Source organism: Antechinus flavipes, chromosome 1 (assembly GCF_016432865.1).
Source record: "Antechinus flavipes isolate AdamAnt ecotype Samford, QLD, Australia chromosome 1, AdamAnt_v2, whole genome shotgun sequence".
Classification (NCBI taxonomy): domain Eukaryota; kingdom Metazoa; phylum Chordata; class Mammalia; order Dasyuromorphia; family Dasyuridae; genus Antechinus; species Antechinus flavipes.
In genome coordinates this window covers 312193472-312211699 of record NC_067398.1, presented here as the reverse complement: position 1 = coordinate 312211699, position 18228 = coordinate 312193472, and the positions used below count along the sequence as shown (strand labels likewise).

Below are 18228 nucleotides of genomic sequence, written 5' to 3'. Positions count from 1 at the left end.
GGGATCTCTCAGCTCCCTGCTTTCCTACCACAGCTCCCTGCAGATTCTTCAGATCCCCTCTAGGCGAAAAAAGAAAACAAAACATAGAGCTAATACCCATTTTTTTTTAAGTTTATGTGGCTGGATATGTGACCTTTTTTATCTTTATTTGTCCTGGCACAACTCATACAATCTTTCATGTTTGGATATTTCCCATTCTCCTTTTGTAGCCACTCAGTTACTACATCCTGTTGTTTCAACCTCTGCATCATTTCCAGAATTTTTTCTCTCTTACCACTTCTACTACCTCCCCTCCACCCCCAAAGTTCTCCCACAACCTTCCCCTTTCATTCTGTTGCTTTACTTCTATCCACACTTAATGCCTCCCTTTAAAATTCAGAGTAATAATAATCCACAATCTGGAAAATTTTATCGAGCCATTTTTCATTCGACTCCATTCAGTATGATCTATGCTCCTAGAAACTAGATCCCTTGCTGCTTCCAGTACACACCATACACTTTTCTACATGACTCATGACATTTCCTATTCCTAGAATGTTACATATAATCCTATTTCTATTAACTTTGGCTGTTTAATTCCTACCCATTATTTGAAACCCCTCAAAGAATATCATTTCATTGAAATCTTTCCCTGAGTTCCATTTTTCCCACTCCCAAATTGGTTTTCCTTACTTTACCAATTTTATTTGCTTAGACCATCCTTAGCTATCATTGTAATCTTTTCCTACTTGATTTTGAGCTTTATATAATATTCAGAAGGATGTGCTTATTATATTAATGTGTGACCAAAGAGTCACACAGAGGAGATGATGGTATTAAGGGAAATTGGACTTAGGAATCAGGAAGACAAGATCAACTCTAACCTCAGACACTGTGTGACCTCATCCAGGAAATTGAGAATAATAATAGCACCCATGTCCCAAGGTTTTCTTGGTCAAATAAGATAATTGTAAAGTACAGTTTGTGGTACATAGTAAGCATTATATAAATGTTACCTATTATTATTTTGGGAGTGGAGTCAAACCCTTCCCCCACCCAAGTACCTTGCATAGTTTTACACCCAGAAGGTACTTAATAAATATAGTTGTATAACCCTGTGTAACCTGTATTAGTTTCCTGAATTGTAAATTGGAGATAACAACAGCACTTACCTCTAAGCATTGTGGGGAGGATCATGAGGTAATATGCTTAAAGTATTTAGTTAGCATAGTAGTACTGGTTAGGATATACTAGGTACTAAATAAATGCTGTTATAAAACACACAACCCATGTCTTTTCAGAGATAGTCCTACTCCCATTTCAGTGAATTGAATACTTCCCAGACTTCAAAACTGTTTACTATGCCCCTTGTGATCTTAAAAAATTAATTTCATAATTTCTTTTATAAAGTGAGTCAATAGATTTTTCTGTAAGGCTCCTTTCTAACTATCAATTATGCTAGGAAGATATCACTGAAAAAAGCCTGGAGTTTCATATTATCTGTCCTTGTCCAGTCTCTTTCTTTCTTCCAAGGTCTATATTCCCCTCTTAATCCGTTATCAAAAAGTGTAAGGCTCAAATCATGTCTCCAAACAAAAATTTATTAAATTTCTTTTTTTTTTTTTTAAGAAAAGTACCAGATACAATTTATTCCTCTGATTTTCAAGTTTCTGCAAATGCTTGTTCCCCTAACCTCACCCCAGGAGGCAGGGCTGGGGCTGGGTCAGGGTCCAGGATAGGGTAATACAGTCTAGGGGTAGGGAGGACAGACAGCCAGGAACCACAGCAACCACAACACAATGTGCAGGGGCCATTCCTCCCCCAAGCTGAGGTAGGTCGGTCAGAGTCCAGGACTCAGCCTCTTCCCAAGCAAGAGGTGGGAAAGAGGAGAGTCCTAGCTGTTGGCCCTGACTCTGCTCCCCTAGCCATGCCTCTTCTGCCCCAACTGCCCCCCCTACCCTACACCATACACAAACACACACACTTCACTCAGGACCCCACGGGTGGGAGAGGCAGATGCTAGGGGAGGGCTACATTGGAGTATAAAGCCCACCTTAACCCTCATTATTTCCCTCTGTCACACACACACACACACACACACACTCACACACATACACACGTTTGGCTTCTGGCAGGCATCGTGGGGCAAGGGAGACAGGAAACAGGGAAACTAGGTCTTTGGCTACTGACCCAGTCTCTTCAGGATAACACCTCTACTCTGGCCCTCAGGCACGTGGAGTAAGGCCACCCCCACACCATTCTGCTACACTCTCCTGTTCCTCCTAGCCTCATTGCCAAGAAAGGGCAGCTCTTTTCCCCTTACCAGAGTCAGTCTGCTCAAACCTGGAGGTTAGGGCAGTATCTGAGATGGGTGGAGCCATGTCAATTGTCAGGTTTTGGAGGTCAACAAAGCTGTCCCAACTGAATAAATTATAAATTAACAATAAATAAAACAAGAGGTGGCTCCTGCCCAGGATGGGAAGGGAGAGCTGAGGGAAGGGTAATAGGCCTGTGTTCCCATGGTCTACAGAACGTGGAAAGGCCCCACTCCCTACAACTGCAAACATCAGGTAAATTTCTCTTCTTCACCATCTAGGGTAGTGGCTGGGAAGCCAAAAGGGAGGGGAGAGAGTGTGTGTGAACCTGGAGCAGGGCATTAATTAGTTGGAAGATGAAGGACAGGAGTTTCAAACACCAAATGGTCAATACTTCAGCCTTGAGTTTAGCTGTCCCTTTAATTCAGGCCTGGAGGACCTGCCTCTCTCCTCAGGCCCAGCGTGTCCAAGATGGAGTAGGCTAGTGTCCTTGGAAAGGCCTGAAATCATCAGGGCAGTCAGGGCAAAGGTGAATAACGAGGATTTTGAGGGGCCTCTGTCAATGCCTGCAGCTCATAGGGGAGCCCCGTGTCTAGTTCCAGGCTCCGGCGAGAGAAGAGGAGGCGGATATCCCCATGCAGATACAGCCGGCCAGAGCGAGAACTCCGGAATCTGTTATGGGTACAAAGGATTGGGAGCCAAAGTGAGGTCTGGGGCAAGAGAAGATCGTTGGACTGGAAAGATACCGACGAGCAAAAGGGAAAAACGAGAGTCGGGGAAGACACTGGAGGTATTATGGGAGATTGTATCTAAGGAAGACCCTGTGTTTTCCCCAACATATCCTTGACCTGTACCTGAGGTGCAGCAGGTAGCAGAGGAGGCGGCGGGTGGGGCTCACATTGCCCTCCTCACCCACAGGCACCAGGAAGAGTCGGTGGCGAAGGAAGGTCACGTGGGCGGCAGGCATGTCCGAGAAGTCAAAGGTCACAAGGAACATCTTCACCACCGTCTGGTTAGGGTTAAATAAGGTCTGGGGGCAGGGAGAAAAGGATTAAGAAAAACCCTAGGGGGCTATCCCACCATCCCCTCCCGCCCTAAACTCCATAGTTGTGGGGTTGGGAGGGGCTTGCTGCCACCCATTTTCTCCCCACGGGGCAGACTCACCACTTGAACGGTGCCCGCCTTGGGAACGCTATAGCCCTTTCTCCCCAGAGGATTCAGGTCCACGACGCCCTGGGGATTCCAGAGGAGCCATGGAGCCATCAGCTAAGAGAACCCAAGTCCCCAGGAGCCCAGAGTCCCCTCTTCCAACTCAGCGCCCCCAACCTCTTAGTCCTAGAACCTCCAGGAACTTTCCAGTCCCCAAAGCTCTTGACCCAGACGTGTTCACCAGATTCCCAAGAGAGGACGGAGAGGAAATTTGGCAAAAGCTGATGATTTTCCTCTCATTCCTCTCCTGTTCCTCCTCCCCTTCCCCCACCCCCTACTCCCACCTTCCCCATAATTTTCCAGCAACTGTAAAACAGGCCCAAGCAGTACTTACCAGGAAGGGGGCAGGGGCACTATGCTCAGAGACATCGAAGAAGGTGACAGCAACAGGCAGGGTGACATGCTGGGGACAGTAGGAACCGCTGGCCCCAATCTCAGCAGTGAAGCCCTCAATGTGGCCAGATGGTACAAATCGACCTCGAAGCAATGACTCCTAAATGTTAATAAGGAATAACGTTTTTTGGTGGTTTTTTTTTTTTTTTTTTTTTGGTGAGAGAATAGGGGTTAGTTAAGGGGACTCATCTAGGGTCACACACCTACTAAGTGTTTAGTCTCCAAGGCCACATTTGAACTCCTCGAGTTCTGTGGACTTCAGGGTTGGGGTCTGTCCACTGAACCATCTGGCTGCCTCAGGGACAGCATATTAAAGGAGAGAAGTAGACCTTTCCAACACTTCCTTAAAATGATTTCCATGGGGCCCTCTCTGCATGGAAATCTCTCCTTTTATTAATCCTTCTCTCACCCCCTCCCCACCTTTCCAAGACCCAGGAAAGTCAGTACCTCAAAATTGCCTAGCAGGGTGTGGCTGACAGCAAGGGTAGGAACAGGAGGAGCACTGGGAGAGATCAGCAGGCCTGGTCCCTTCCGGAAGCTTCGCAGGGAGCTCCTTAAGAAGGGGAAGAGAAAGAGGCTACTCAGTATAGTCTCCTTACTCCCAGCTTCCCTCCCTACCACCTTTTCTCTACCACTAAAATATCCATCCCATCTCCCCCCTGACCTCCCCGGGGCTTATTGGACTAAATACCCATCTGCAGAAAGAAAAGGAACAACCTTGTGCTGAGCTGACATGGAGATGATGTGCAAAATGAGGTCAAACACTTACAGTTTTAGTCTTCGGGCACCTTTCAGCCTTCGTCCTGTAGGACTGCAGTCTGCCAGTCCCTGCAACGGATGGGGAGAAGAGAGGGCCACGATCAGTAAGAGGAGAGGAGTTGAAACATGGCATGGAGGAGAGAGGTGGAGCTCAAAGGGTAAAAGTTACCATTCAGGACCCCCAGAGAGCGGGCATCAGGAAGAAGAAAGAGCCAAGGTTAAGGTCTGGAGATGAAACGGGACCTAGAATATATGCGCCAGGCCGGGACATCAGCCTGGACCTTCTTCCACAAAATCTGCTCAGAGGGACACTGGCTCTGGAGGAAAGCCCCAGTAGGACGTACATAACAGCTTGCTTATTTTCACAGGGAGACACGGACCAGATTAGAGCAGCCCTCTGAGCAGACAGACAGAAGGCAGCAGACTTACGACTGCAGGCTTCCTTTCCAGCTCGGGGCTCACCTGCATTGGCTCCCTGGGAACAGGCAGCAGGTGGTTCCAGAACGGCGCAGCTTTGGCATCAGTACTTCGGGCAGCAGGGGGAGGGCCAGAAGGAGCTGCCCTGTGCCTTCGGGGGGCTGGTCCCTCATCTCCAGAGTTGGCATCAGGAGCCTCCCCAGCTGGGAGCAGCCTCCGCTTGGCAGGACAGGGCCCTGGGGGGACTGGGCCTGGGGGAGTATGCTCAGGACTATGTCCATTGGCAGTACCAGGGGGTTCTCCAGGCCAGGGACTGCTCCCATTGCCCATCTCGGGTCCTGGGTCTTCTTCCCCTTTCTGTGCAAGACTGTGCAAATCAGCATCAAGTATGTGCAGCTGGCCACAAGGTGACCCTGGCCCAGGGACCTCACCCGGGGCCCTCCTCCCCCCGGGCTCTGGAGGGCCCCAGTCTCTGGTGTGCAAAGTGCTATAGGAAGCATGTGGTAGAGGCCCAGGGAAAATCCAGGCTCCAGTAGTCCTAGATGGATTTGAACTGTCCCGATGTTCCACAACCTGGAGACCACGATGTGAGAAGTGCTGGCCCGCCCCTCCAAGCCCCAGGCTGAGCCCAGCATCCAATGGCCCTACTGTGGCTAGCTCTTCAAGAAGCTGTCCTTCCCGACCAGCTATTCCTGGACCTCGCTTTGCCTCACGGACACCTTCAGTAGGGGGTCCTGGCCGCTTCAGGGCCCTACGGGGTTCAGGAGGGCTGGCCAAAGGGGAGAAGACAGACACCTCGTAGACTCCCTGGGACACAGTCCCTCCTGCTTGGCTGAAGCCCATGAGCAGCCCACCCCTCGGGCCCCCCTGCCCACCTGGGGGCTGTGAGGGGCCAGGCTCAGGGGATGGCGTTGGTTCCACCTGCACGTGGCGCATGGAGTTCCCCTCAAGTCAGAGCAGTTCCCCCAGGAGGCCTTTGCTTTGGGCCTGGGCTGGGGGGCCTGGGCACATCTGGAAAGTAAGAAGAAAAGGAAGAGAAGTTAGTTTCCCATTGAATGTCTCAGACTTGCTCCTTGAATTGCCCCCGATCACTGGAAACAGAAGGTGAGTAAGGTCACACCTGTGATTTTCAAATTCACATCTACCCGTTTGGTCTTTCACTTGTACTTTAGGCCTACATACCCAGCTGCCCAAAAGACCTCTCCATACTGAACAGGCCTCAAATAAAACTAACCTTTAGCCTGAATTTCTCATCCTTAATCATCTTCTCCATTTCTTTCCATGGCAACATTCTCTTCCTAAATCAAGGCAAGAAATCTATTTTGATATTCATCTTTCCTTCTTCAAATTGACCTTTCCTCAATATTCCCAGGGCTTCCAACCTCACAATCTAGCTTATAATTTATTGATGCAATCTCCCCTTACCAAGTTTCCCTGCCTGTAGTCTCCCCCTCACTCCACGCTGCTGACAACCCTTCTCAAAACTCTCTCATGTCATCCCAAGTTCAAGAACCTATGATGGTTCCCTAAAACTTCCAATATCAAATCCACATAGATTTCCACTGACTGGCTTTCTTCTTCATCTCTCCCCAGCACATAGATTCCAATCAAGCAGAAACAATCTATTTACAGCTTTCTTTTCTGTTCCCTTGCCCTCAATACCCATTTTCATTTTACAGCATCATAAGACCAGAGATTTAGAGCTGGAAGGGACATGGAGTTCTAAGTCCTTTGTTTTACAGAAGCACAAAGAAGTTGATTCCTCTAAGACCACAAAAGCTGGTGTTTAAAGCAAGACAAATTCAAGTCTTCCTGACCCTAAACTCATTTGCTCTATTTTCCATTACTCCACCCAACTGCTGTTCCACCTAAGCAGAAAACTCATCCTCTTCTCTACCTTCTTCAATTCTTAAGACTTCTTCAAGATCAGAACAATATTCATAATGTCTATAAAACCTTCCCAAATTCACTGTATCCTATAATGCACCCTCCCTTAGCCATTCAGCATACAGCTTGTGCCACATTTTCCTTTGAATCTTTGCCCATAGATTGTCTTACACTTGGTCTCAGTTATTTCATCCAGTTATAGGTTTTTTTTTTTTTATCCCCCTGCTAAATCAGTTCAATATTAAGTTCCTAATTTGTGCAGGGCACTCTGTTAGGCACTCTGGTGAATATAAATATTAAAGAGACATTGCTCCTGCCTACTGTCAATAAGCTTCCAATCTAGTTGGAAGGGGAAGGAAATGATAGTTATACAAATAAACATAAGATTAGAATAACTGCTATGAGAAAGCAGAAAAAGAAGTTATTTCCAAGGGTAGGATTTTTTTTTTTTTTTTTTTTTTTTTGGTAGGAAGGGTGGTGGAGAGAATGGGAAAATCAAGGAAAATCATCCTGGAGGCACTGATAACCTAAACTGGGCTTTAACAGAGGAAAGGGATTTGAACAGTCACTGGGGGGAGGTGAGAATGGGGAGGAGGGCCATATAATGCATTATAGTCAGAGAAGACAGTGTAACCAAAGGCAATGAGAACAAGAAGAATTAGAGTTTTGATGGAGGGTTAGCATATACAAAGAAATAAGGGAAAACATGACCCATAAAAGAAGCCTGGGATTCAATTTCTGAGTGCCTAGAACACCAATAAAAAGATTTTTGACTGTTAGAAAGCAATGAACCTTAAAAGTGTTTCAGAAACTACATTATTTCATTCCTCTTGCATTTCCCTAATAACTAGCATAGAATAAGAAATGCAGAGTATGTAGAAATCCCTCACAACACTCTTTGAGCCATTCAATTTAACTACAATCTTTTTATTCCAATGTTTGCCTTTTCATATGGTAGTCTCCTAACTTAAAATGTCTTTTCTACTAATCTAAGTGCAATATATGTCTTCAAGTTTAATTTCAAATTCACTACCTCCAGGAAGCTTTATTAATCCCACTTTCCCATTATTGCCATTACTCTATCTGTTTCAGTCATTGAGAACTAAGATCCATAACACAGCCAGGTCCCAGTTAATTTGAATAATGAATTCCCTCCCTAGAATGATTCCATGTAGTTGAATCCAAACTTATTGGAAGTTATAATATGTAACTCTTTCTAGTTTGGTGGAAATATACAGTGTGAATTTAAATAATGCAACTACTTGGAGGAGGGGAGGAGAAAAAGGAAGAATCATCATTTGTACTAATAAGGACTTAGTTTTGTTTTTGTTTTTTTTGCTGAGGCAGTTGGGGTAAAGTGACCCCAGGGTCACATAGCTAGGAAGTGTTAAGTGTCTGAGGACCTGACTTCAGGGCTGGTGCTCTATCCACTGTGCCATCTAGCTGTCCCGGATGCAGATGGTTTTGTACAGTTTGCTGGTTTCTTTCCTAAGTCCTGTCTTTCCACCTAGACTGGAAATTCCTTGAGGGTAATCACTATGCCTTTTCTGTACATAGTCAACTCCACACTTAGCAAAAGGCTCTGTGGCTCCTCTTCATACATGGTGGATTATCAGTAAACAGGGAATTGGCCTCGACCCTGGAGGATTTTCAGAGTAAGGAGGAAATCCACTCCCTCTCCTGGAGGAGAAAAATAGCTTAATTTGAGCGTCTATCCATCTTTCTGAGACCCAGCACTCACCACGCTGCAGGGGGGCCCTTCCCTGGCTTTCTAATCCCCCTTTCCAACTGCTCTTCACTAGCTGGTAGTCTGGCCCATGCCCACTCCACTGGCACGGTCACTGCCACCATCCCGGGCAGCTCCTTGGCTCAAATGGCACTCTAAAGAGAAAAGCAAAGAGATCAGTCAGGATTCAAGTCAGGGCCACAAGGCCAGGCTCTCTGTAACCCAACCTCCCCTCCCTGAGAGAAGGAACTCCCCAGTGACTGTCCCTAAACAGGATTTCTTTTAAGTTATTGAAGACAGCATTGAGGAGGATATGATAACTGCCTTTAAATAGATAAGGGGCTGTCATGTGAAAGAGATTTATTTGGTCATAATTCCAAAGGCCAAACTGTTATCACTAGGTGGAAGTTTCAAGGAGGCTGATTTTGGTTCAGTAGAAATAACTTCCTAACTAGGGCTGGCCAACCACTGAAACAGCCTCTCTAACTGGGACAGTGATTTCATTTAAAACAGAAATTGAATATGAACAGGTAAAGAGATTCTAACAAGTAGAACCAGCCTAGGTGACCTTTTAAGATCCGTTCCAGCTCCAAGATTCTATGCCCAGTTCCAGTGGAGACTGGTATAATAGCCAAGACTGCGCCTCAGTTTCCCTACACCCCTGCCAAAGTCCCCACCACACAGATATATACTAGACAAACAAAAACAACACTATCCCCAGTCTAGTTCTTCCGTCAGCCTCCAGAAGGAAACTCCATACCTAGAGCCCCAAGGCCATGGAGAGGTCGATTGTCTCCACCACCTCCGCCCCCTACTTCCCAAGTTGCAAATCTCCAGCCAGTTTTCTTCCATTCCTAGCCCCACCCCCACCCCTCCCCCCTCCTCCCAGCCGGGGCCCGGGGCTCCTCCCAGTTAGACCCTACCCTACACTTCCCCCACAGGCTTCACTGGGTTCCCTGGTTCTCTAGGCCTGCGCTCTGCTCTGGCAATAGGCTCCCAGGCAGTCTGGCTCTTTAACAGGAGGCTCAGTTCCCAAGAAGTTTGGGGGGGGTGGGGGTGAGGGAGCTAGGAAGGAGTTCTTCCCAAGGCCTGCCCCTCCCCCCAGGGCACTGTAAACCAAAGATAAGGCAGACCCAGGAGAGGGCAGCGGTGCTGGACCGCAGCCGTAGACACCTAAACCCCACCCCCCTCACTTCTAAGGGGAAGGCCTCCACCCCACCCCAAAACACTCCTTACACATAAACAACTTCTACTCGGAAGGTGGTTTCTTTATGCCCCAGGACAACTGGGTTTATTCTCTAGGAAACAGCCTGCATATTAAACGCAATTTCACACTCACTAATTTGTCCCACATGTACTAGACCCGCACCCAATCTCAGCCCCCTTCTCCCCCAACTCCCACCCCCTAATAACTGTTCACTCAAGAACTCATTTGGAGGGAGTTGTTTAAGGAATCTCTGGGAATAGGTATCAAGATTAGGGACTATTTCCCTTCAGGTCAGGCAAAACTGCCTACCAACTCCATTTTGTTCCTAATACAGGATATGGCTTTCTGCTGGAATTTAGTATATCTACCAAAAATAACCTTTTATTTTCTTCTATAAGTGTATTTGCCCTACCTCCTCTACCTTTCCAAATCTTAACCCTTGAAACAAGGATCCCATTTGGACCAATGAGAAGACCCACTAAGAAGGCACTGGTGAAAGGAAGTGTAGGACAAATCAACATGGACTGAGGTCAGTGTTCATGAAGTAGTTGGAAAATGAGCTGGACTTTGAATTATGGGTAGTTTCAATAAGAATTCCTTCTCTATTAGAATCTGATGGTTCTCTATTTAGTAAAATTCAGGATTTTACCTTTTTGGGTGGGGGGGAGTCTCCAGAATAAACTTTGTTTTCCCTCTACTCTGCTTTCCCCTTTCCAGCCTCAACACATCTTTTCACAAAGAAGATGCTAAGAGTTTGTTGCATTGAATTCTTCTCCACCCAGCTAACATATGCCCTGAGGAGAATGTCCTCAGTTTTCTCCCCAACAGTAATTATTTCAGGTCACACCCCCCCACCGGCAGCTTCTGACCTTCTGGGGATACTCCTCCTGGGGAAGCCAGGTGATGAAATGGTACCCCAGGTGACCCTTGGCATCTGATCATTACCTCAATGCCCTTTGGAGCACCAGACCCTTTAACAAGAGGTTCTTGCTTCTCTAAGCACGAAGCCAGTCTGGATGTAGACCAGGACTCTAAGCTGACTCATAAGAATGCTTGGGAGGGGTTCCTCTGTGTGTGGGGGAGGGAGGATGGGATTCAGTGGAGAGGCATGGACCTCACCCTCTTTGCAGGAGGTGGGAGCCCAGAAACACCAGCTGGTGTCTAACAGCTGTGCCAGTCTGTGGACTGCAAGGACTGCAGCTCCCAGCATGCCGTGAGCATATCACCAAAGAGGACTACAAGTCCCAGAACACCATGGTAACAGCACTTTCAGACACCTGCTGGGGCCAAAGTGAGAAGTATTGGGGGAGGGCAGAGCAGAAGCCTAGTCCCAGCCTCTTCCTTCCTTCCCTCTCTTCCCCTCCCCATAAACATTGAACCGGCCCACTTCTGCTCTTGACCAAGTCAGCAAAGAAGGGGGTGGGGGAGGGGAGAGGAGAGGAGAGAATATGGAGAATGGCTCTGCTACCAGGTCAGGGGAAGCACATAAGCTACTAGTCTTTCCCCAGGATTACTCCTCTTTTCTAGCTGGAGGGGCTGGTCCCACTGTACACCTTCCTCCTTACTCTTGAATTTCATTCTCCTTTATCCATCTAGAATACAACCTTCCACCAACATTCCAGGGTCCCCAGTCTGAACTTCTCATTCCCCGACCCACACCCCAAGTTTCCTAGGACCCCATTTTCTGCTATTATCTCTACACCCCAGTCTTTTCCCCCAGATCAGACCACCATGCTACTTTTCTCATCTCAGTCCATTCAAGTTCCCAACCTAAGCCCCCAGAGTTGATTTACAATCCTAACTTCCCTCTCATTCCAACCTCTCTGGTCATTCTTCAGCCTCTTCAGGATAGATCTTCCAACCTTCCATTAGGCCTTCTGATTCTTCGGGCTCCTTAGAATTGATCTCGGCAGGTCCTACCCACCACTGGTCTCAGACACCCTCCCCCCACCCCGTTATCCCATTTCTGAGTAGTTCTCCCAGATGGACCCCTGAAACGCATCTTGCAACTCACCCTGTTCCCAAACTGTATGAATCGCGGCTGCTGTTGTTGCTGCTCCTCCTGGGTACCCCTCCCCTCTGCTGGCCCCCAACCCAGACAAAGGGTGGATCGGGCTCAGTCTGTGAAGAGGTACGGCGCTAGCGGGCTCGGTCCCCGGTACTGGCCCCAGCTCTCGCGGCCCCCCAGCTGCTGTCGTGCCCCTCCCAGCCCCAGTCCCACCCCGGGGCCGCCCCGGCTCCGTGCCGCCGGCTCCGCGGCCCCTCTGACTCACAGGCCATTTCCTACCAGCTGATGGGACCGCCCCGCCCAGCACCCCCCCAGGCTCAGGGCCCGTCCACTGCATCGGACACGCCCCCTCCTCCCGACCACACCCCTTCACCAGGCCACGTCCACGTTCATTGGTCCGTGGGGGGCCAGCCTCCCCCCGACCTCCGTTGCAACCACTTCGTCAGGCACACCCTCTCCTCCAGTCACACGTCCATTGGTCAGTAGCGGCCAGCCTACTCGGACCAACCCCGCCTCCTATATTAACCCCTCACTCGCCATGGGTTCCCAGTTGAGTGCTTCTCTCCCACCCACTCTTTTACCCTTTTAGGATAAGACAGCATTGAGGACATAGAAGTCCTAGGTCCCCTGGAACTTGGAGACCTCAACTCCACTTCATGGCCACCCAGAAGAGAATGGGAGGTCCCTGAATTTTTTGAGAGAAAATTACAGTTCCTAGGGAGGGGAATCTTGAGTTTAAGTCTGACATCTGTCTCTACTAGCCCTACTAAGAAAGTTATTTAAACTCTCAGTGCCTCCGGAAATTCTCTACAACTAAATTGCAAAACACTTGTTAATTTGCATTGATAGAGGGAGTTCCCTCACCTGAGTAGCCTTATACTTAAGAAATCATAAGTCTGGATTAAATGGAAGGCTGATTCTTTGCATAGGCAGAGCCTACTCCAACCCCTTAGTCTTCTGATCTGCCCCTCTCAGCAAAAAACTCTGGAGCCTCTGGGTGACTGACCTCACCGAGCTCCTCTAGACCACATTGACCAAGCTGGAGGTGAGTTTTGAACCCCCAAATAAGAAAAGGAGTCACTCAGAGTGGACCCCACTTCTATCTCCACCACACCTTCAACAATTATTGTAAAAAACATCTTTGTATTTGGGTCCAATACAGTCCAGAATTGGAAGAGAAGGATGGGAAGGAGGAAGAGGAGGGGGGAAGGGGAAAGAATAAAAGGACCCGAATTCCAAGATTAAAATGCTCCAGACCCAACAGTAATTTCCTAACTTGCACTAGAAATTTTGGTCATAGGCCCTGAGGAATATACCTAGATAGTATAGAGCAGTTGGGGAAGGGAGGAAGAGGACTCACAGCATCATCAAAGCAGGAGGAAACTGGAGAAGCTGCCCAGCTCTCAGTGGTGGAGCTCACCCCCATGACTCACAGCTCCCTCGAAACTCTCCACCCTTTATCTACCTGAGTCACACCAAGGCCCCAGGCTTAGCCCAAGCCCTGATAGATTAAATGACAGGGCAGCCCTCAATCTCAACCAAGTGTCCTCTCCTCCCCTTACCATGTGTCCCCTTTTTTCCAAAGGCAGTTCTACATAAAAGCCCCCACTTGGTTCTGGTTTGTGAGGTAGAGGAAGCCTTCTGGCAAAGCTTAAATATGAATCTGCAGAAAATTCAAGGGAGAGAAAGTTTAGAGCAGAGGAAGAATAAAGAGAAAAGTAATTATCCCCTTCAAAAACCAAAACTCTTCTCGAGCAATCTAGGGATGCTAAAGTGCCCTCAACCAGCTGTGACTCAACAGCATTGAGAGATCAGTGGCCTGGCTTTATTTAGGTAAACAAAGGTCATTTCAGGGGCAAGTAAGGAGACCTCGAGAACCTATTTTTTCCTAGCACCCCTTGACATTATCCTTCAAATACAGTCTAGTACCTAGTCTTGACATTATTTTTCACACACACTTTTACTGAACTCATCAGCTTTCTCCCTTCCTGGTGGAGTACTCAGAGAAAGCTTTAGGATATCCAGTGGGATAACAGAGAACAGAAAAAAGTTCATCCTTCCTCCTTGCCCTGATAATGACTCCACTTCCACAGGCACCAGAGTCTGACCTCAAGTAGTATCAGTAATGCTGATGCAAGAGAGGCCCAGAAAAAGTAAGATGCTGAATAGGAAGCCTGAGGGGAAGACAGAGAAGTCAGGGTAGGCTCCCTAATAAGTAAGGAGGCAATCTGAAAGAAAAAGAACTTTTGCATTAGGGTTAGAGAAACCTATTTCTGATAAAGTCTTAGTTTCTGCCCAGTCAGATCCTCCCCTCCCCTCCACCCACCCACCCACCCACCCAAGGATCCCAGGAGAGGGGAATATTTTACTTTCTACTGTCTATGCAGAAAGAAGAAAAGTAAGCAATCCTCCGTGTATCCAGGCTTCCTTTCACCCTGGTCTGGGAGAAGGCAGAAGAACAAAAGCTGACTCTCAGCCATCTTGGTCTTGCTTAACCCATCCTACAACAGCAAAGAAGAGAGCCAGAGAAACTCACTTCCCCTTAGCAGCTTACCCCAATTCAGAAATTCAGTTTTCCTTAGTAGGATGGATCCTCAGTAGGAGAGCCTGCTCCCAAGATAAATAATCTAGGACTATCTCCTCTCCTCCTCTCCTCTCCCCCTGCCCCCCTCCACACACACCATTCTCAAATCTGGTATGACTGAAGTAAATCTCATTGAAAAGGTACTGCTCTCTCCCTCAAGGCTATGCCTATGTTGTCCTCAAGCCAGTTTCACTAGTACTCATTCAACTCTGCTTGTTCCAATCTAGTTCTCCTCTTTCTATGGTCATTTAAAAGTAGAATAACAACCTATTTAGGGAAGAAGATAGAGCTGCTACCTGAGTATCAGTCCCTGCTTTGTTATTATCTTGACTTTGAACAAATTATTTCTTCTCTTTGGACTTGTTTCCTCATCTTTAAAATAGAATGTTAGACTAGATAATCACAACTTACATGTGTATAATATACTTTGAAAAGCGCTTCACTAACCATTATCTCATTTGAAACCGCACAATCCTAAAAGATAAGCTGGCCAAAACATTAATTATTTTCATTTTATACATGATCCCTAAAGGTCCCTTCAAGCTCTAAATTCTATCATACTTTAAGCTACCCATTGCCTAATAAGATATTCAGTTTTGTCTGTCTTTCCCACATGCAAAAAAAAATTAGGTAAAACATTTAGGTAAACTGCTTAATCCTGTCTACCCCATTCTCTAGCAAGAGACCAATGCTGCTAACATTGTCTAAGAGGGTCTCTGATGCTCTCTTTTATTTGGGCAATCTGTGCATTCCCCAGAAGCTTATGAGCCTGGTAGAGTCAGGCTGTCACTATTCTCTTCCAGCAGCCCCCCTTCCCCCAATAAGAAAGCCAGAAAAATCTGTCTGCCCTGGGCCCACCCTCTCAAAGAGACAGTCAGGGAAGCAGTGTTGCCATAGCAATCTGTTCGTCCTCATCAGGCCTCAGCCTATTCCTCCCCCCTTTCCTCCCCCCCCCCCCCCCGCCCCACCAACCTGCCCCCCTTTTGTCTGGGTCTAGGGCAGTCTTGTCATGTCACTGACACCATAGGCTGCCTTAAACATACATCATTCATCTCCTCAAAAGCATTTCTTCTTCCCAGCCAGAATCCTTCCTCATGCCTTACCCCCCAATCTAGAAAGGGAAAATCCTTTTTATGCCCTTAAGAGCCTTCAATACCATCCCAAAGTCTCCATAGGGATCCAAGAGGGTTCACATTAAGGGCAAACAGGGCCAAACATTACAACCAATGTTTGATTCTTGCTGGGTGGGTGGGAGGAGAGAAGAGTTTGTCAAAAAAGAATGCAACTTCTTTTTATAGCTGAGGTTGAGAGCTCACCTCTCTTCTAGGGCTCATGTTCTAAGGAAAAAGAACCTCTCATTTAGAGAACATAAGCTTCAATGTCTTCCACAAGGACCCATTGGAGCTGAGTATTCAGCAAGTAGTAGAGACCAGATTTCTATGCAGGGAGTTCCTGGCCAGGAGAGGTCTGCTGCAGTGAAGAGGACTCACAGCTTGGCATTGTGGAAAGAGTACTATTAGATTTGGGGTCAAATACTGTGTGTGAATCCTGGCTCTGTCATTTACTACCTGTATGACTTTTGGCAAGTCATATAACTTCTCTAGGCCTCAGTTTCCCCATCTGTAAAATGAGGGGAAAGGTGGTTCTAGATGACCTTTAAGGGTTTCCTTCCATCTGTGGATCCAGTGATGTTACCAGGGTCTCTGGGACCCAGACACCTGAAAACAAAGCTTGCCCAGGGAGGGCAAGAACCAGTCAAGTCCTAGGCAAGGAAGGAAGTGGCAAATGAACACACCCAGAACAAAGGGGCAGGGCAAAGGAAGGCCAGGGACAGGGGACAGAGAGGACAGGGACCAAGGCAGACATCAATGAGGAGCAGACATAGGGGGCTAAGAGCCTCTTAGGAGGACCTGGGTGGGATTGAGATTAGGACTAGGTAGAAAATGGAAGGTGATATGGGATGGGTTGAAGAACAGAAGTTGGGCAGGTGAGAGGGAGAGGGCTCCCTAGAGATTCCATGGACCCAGAAAGCAACTTTAGTCATTATTGGATAATCTCACAGTTGACAGAAGTGATCATCTCCCATGCCTTATTTAGGGGAAATTGACAGAGTCCCCCCCAGGGGCAACAGGTCTCACCCACGTGAGAGCTCAGCACCCCCCCAGGCGAGTGGGGCTTTGTGCTGAAAGCATCTTCTCCCTCCCTGGCCGGGGGTTCCATGGGTACTGGGAGCTGAGGAGAAAGCAGGGGCACTTTGTGGACACAAAGCTTGCTAACTTCTACTACCCTCCCCACTCCCCTTACCAGATTCCTACAAATCCTCACCTTTTCATTCCTCCCCCTGTTTCCCTTCTACTTCCCTCTTCCTCCTACACTCCCCCTCATTTTCCTCAAGCACATTCCACCTCCCCATTACTTTGTAATGTAAATTCCCACAAAAGGTCTCCCAGAATATCCCTAATAACGAAATACTGCCCTACTGCTCTGCTCTTTTTGGTATATTTATTCCCTAACTTCTCCAACTCCCTCTCTTATGCCATAAATCCTTCGCCTTCCAAGTCAGAGCTTCTTACTTAGTTCCCCCTCTTCCTCACACAAAGAAACCCCTTCTCTTCACAGAGTTGTCCCAGAGGATTTTTCTTCTACCTTACAGAGTCATATATCCACCCCAAGCACCACCTCACTGGCCCCTTCCAGTTCACTAAGACTGGGCTAGACAGAGCTGTCTCTGAGACCTGCCAGATCCCTCTCCCCTCACATAGCTGACCCCACCTTTCACAAACCCCTCCTCTCTCCCTCTTCCTATCGTTCTATTTACAGATTCCTTTTCTTTTGTCATACAGACACCCTATCTGCCTCTTTCAAATAGCCTTCCCATTTCACTCCACAGTCTTCCCCACCGTCCGGGGATGCTCCCTTAGAATACCCTCACAGCTCCGTTCTCCGTCTTTAGTACCCACCTCCATAGCCGTCCCTTCCTCCCCTCTAGTCCCACCAGATCCTCCCCTTTCTATCCCAGATCTCCTACAGACCCCTCCCCTTCCTTACACAGTACCCCACCCCTTCCCTTCCTCAAAGCCCCTTGGATCCCCTCCCCCCTCCAGCTTTCTCACAGAGTCCTTTCCCATCCAGCCTGCCCCCATCCTTTCCCTCCCCCTTATCCCACAACACCCTCCATCCTTCCCTCCCTCACCTGTAGCTCCAATGGTCGATCCCTTTGCACCTAGTGAGGGACAGGGACGAGAGAATAGGGGGTTGGGGGCGGTTACTGAGCAGCCGCAGCCTCCGCCACCTAGCCCCGCCCTCCCCCTCCCCCAGGTCCGCCCCTTCCCTTCCTTCCTCCCTTCCCCCGAGCCACGCCCCTCCCCCAGCAGGTCCCCCCTCTCCAGTCCCGCCCCGTCCATCCCTCACTCCGATGGGCCCCACCCTGCTCCCTCGGACCCCGCCCCACTGCCCGAGCTCCGCCCCACTGCCCGGAGCTCGGGCTGACGGCTGGGAGGACTCGGCCCCTCTGGGCTCACCCTTGGACTAGGTCGGGACTTGGCTGGGCTCTGCGGCTCTTGATTGACGGCAGCGGTCCCGCGGCCCAAGCCGGCCTCCTGCTGTGTTCAGCCAATCGGCAGCCGAGGAGCGGCAGCGACACACGGGGACTGCCTCAGGTCCCGCCCCGGCCACGTGCGGCTTCTGTGATGACAGGTTGGGAGGGGGTGGGGCCTGGCCTTTGAGAGCTGAGCAGTACCCCAA

At 48.5% G+C, this 18228-nt stretch overlaps 1 protein-coding gene across 5 annotated transcripts; it reads right to left on the bottom strand.

The window, feature by feature from the left end:
* Positions 1–1559: 1559 nt before the first annotated feature.
* On the bottom strand, positions 1560–18085 carry ATOSB (atos homolog B). 5 transcript variants are annotated; one of them, XM_051965431.1, is made up of 12 exons: positions 18006–18085; positions 17678–17707; positions 16623–16716; positions 11907–12013; positions 8701–8840; positions 5118–6083; positions 4666–4724; positions 4344–4449; positions 3838–3996; positions 3459–3527; positions 3149–3324; positions 1560–2966 (listed from the first exon to the last, which is right to left on the bottom strand). In XM_051965431.1, the coding sequence occupies exons 6-12, from the start codon at positions 6006–6008 to the stop codon at positions 2813–2815; spliced, it is 1614 nt and encodes a 537-aa protein (XP_051821391.1). In that variant the 5' UTR covers positions 6009–6083; positions 8701–8840; positions 11907–12013; positions 16623–16716; positions 17678–17707; positions 18006–18085; the 3' UTR covers positions 1560–2812. The 5 variants fall into 5 exon arrangements, with proteins under 5 accessions (XP_051821391.1, XP_051821399.1, XP_051821420.1 ...); XM_051965439.1 differs by lacking the exon at positions 18006–18085 and adding an exon at positions 6307–6370 and having other exon boundaries at positions 17678–17776; XM_051965460.1 differs by lacking the exons at positions 3459–3527; positions 18006–18085 and having other exon boundaries at positions 17678–17776.
* Between the last annotated feature and the right edge of the window lie 143 nt (positions 18086–18228).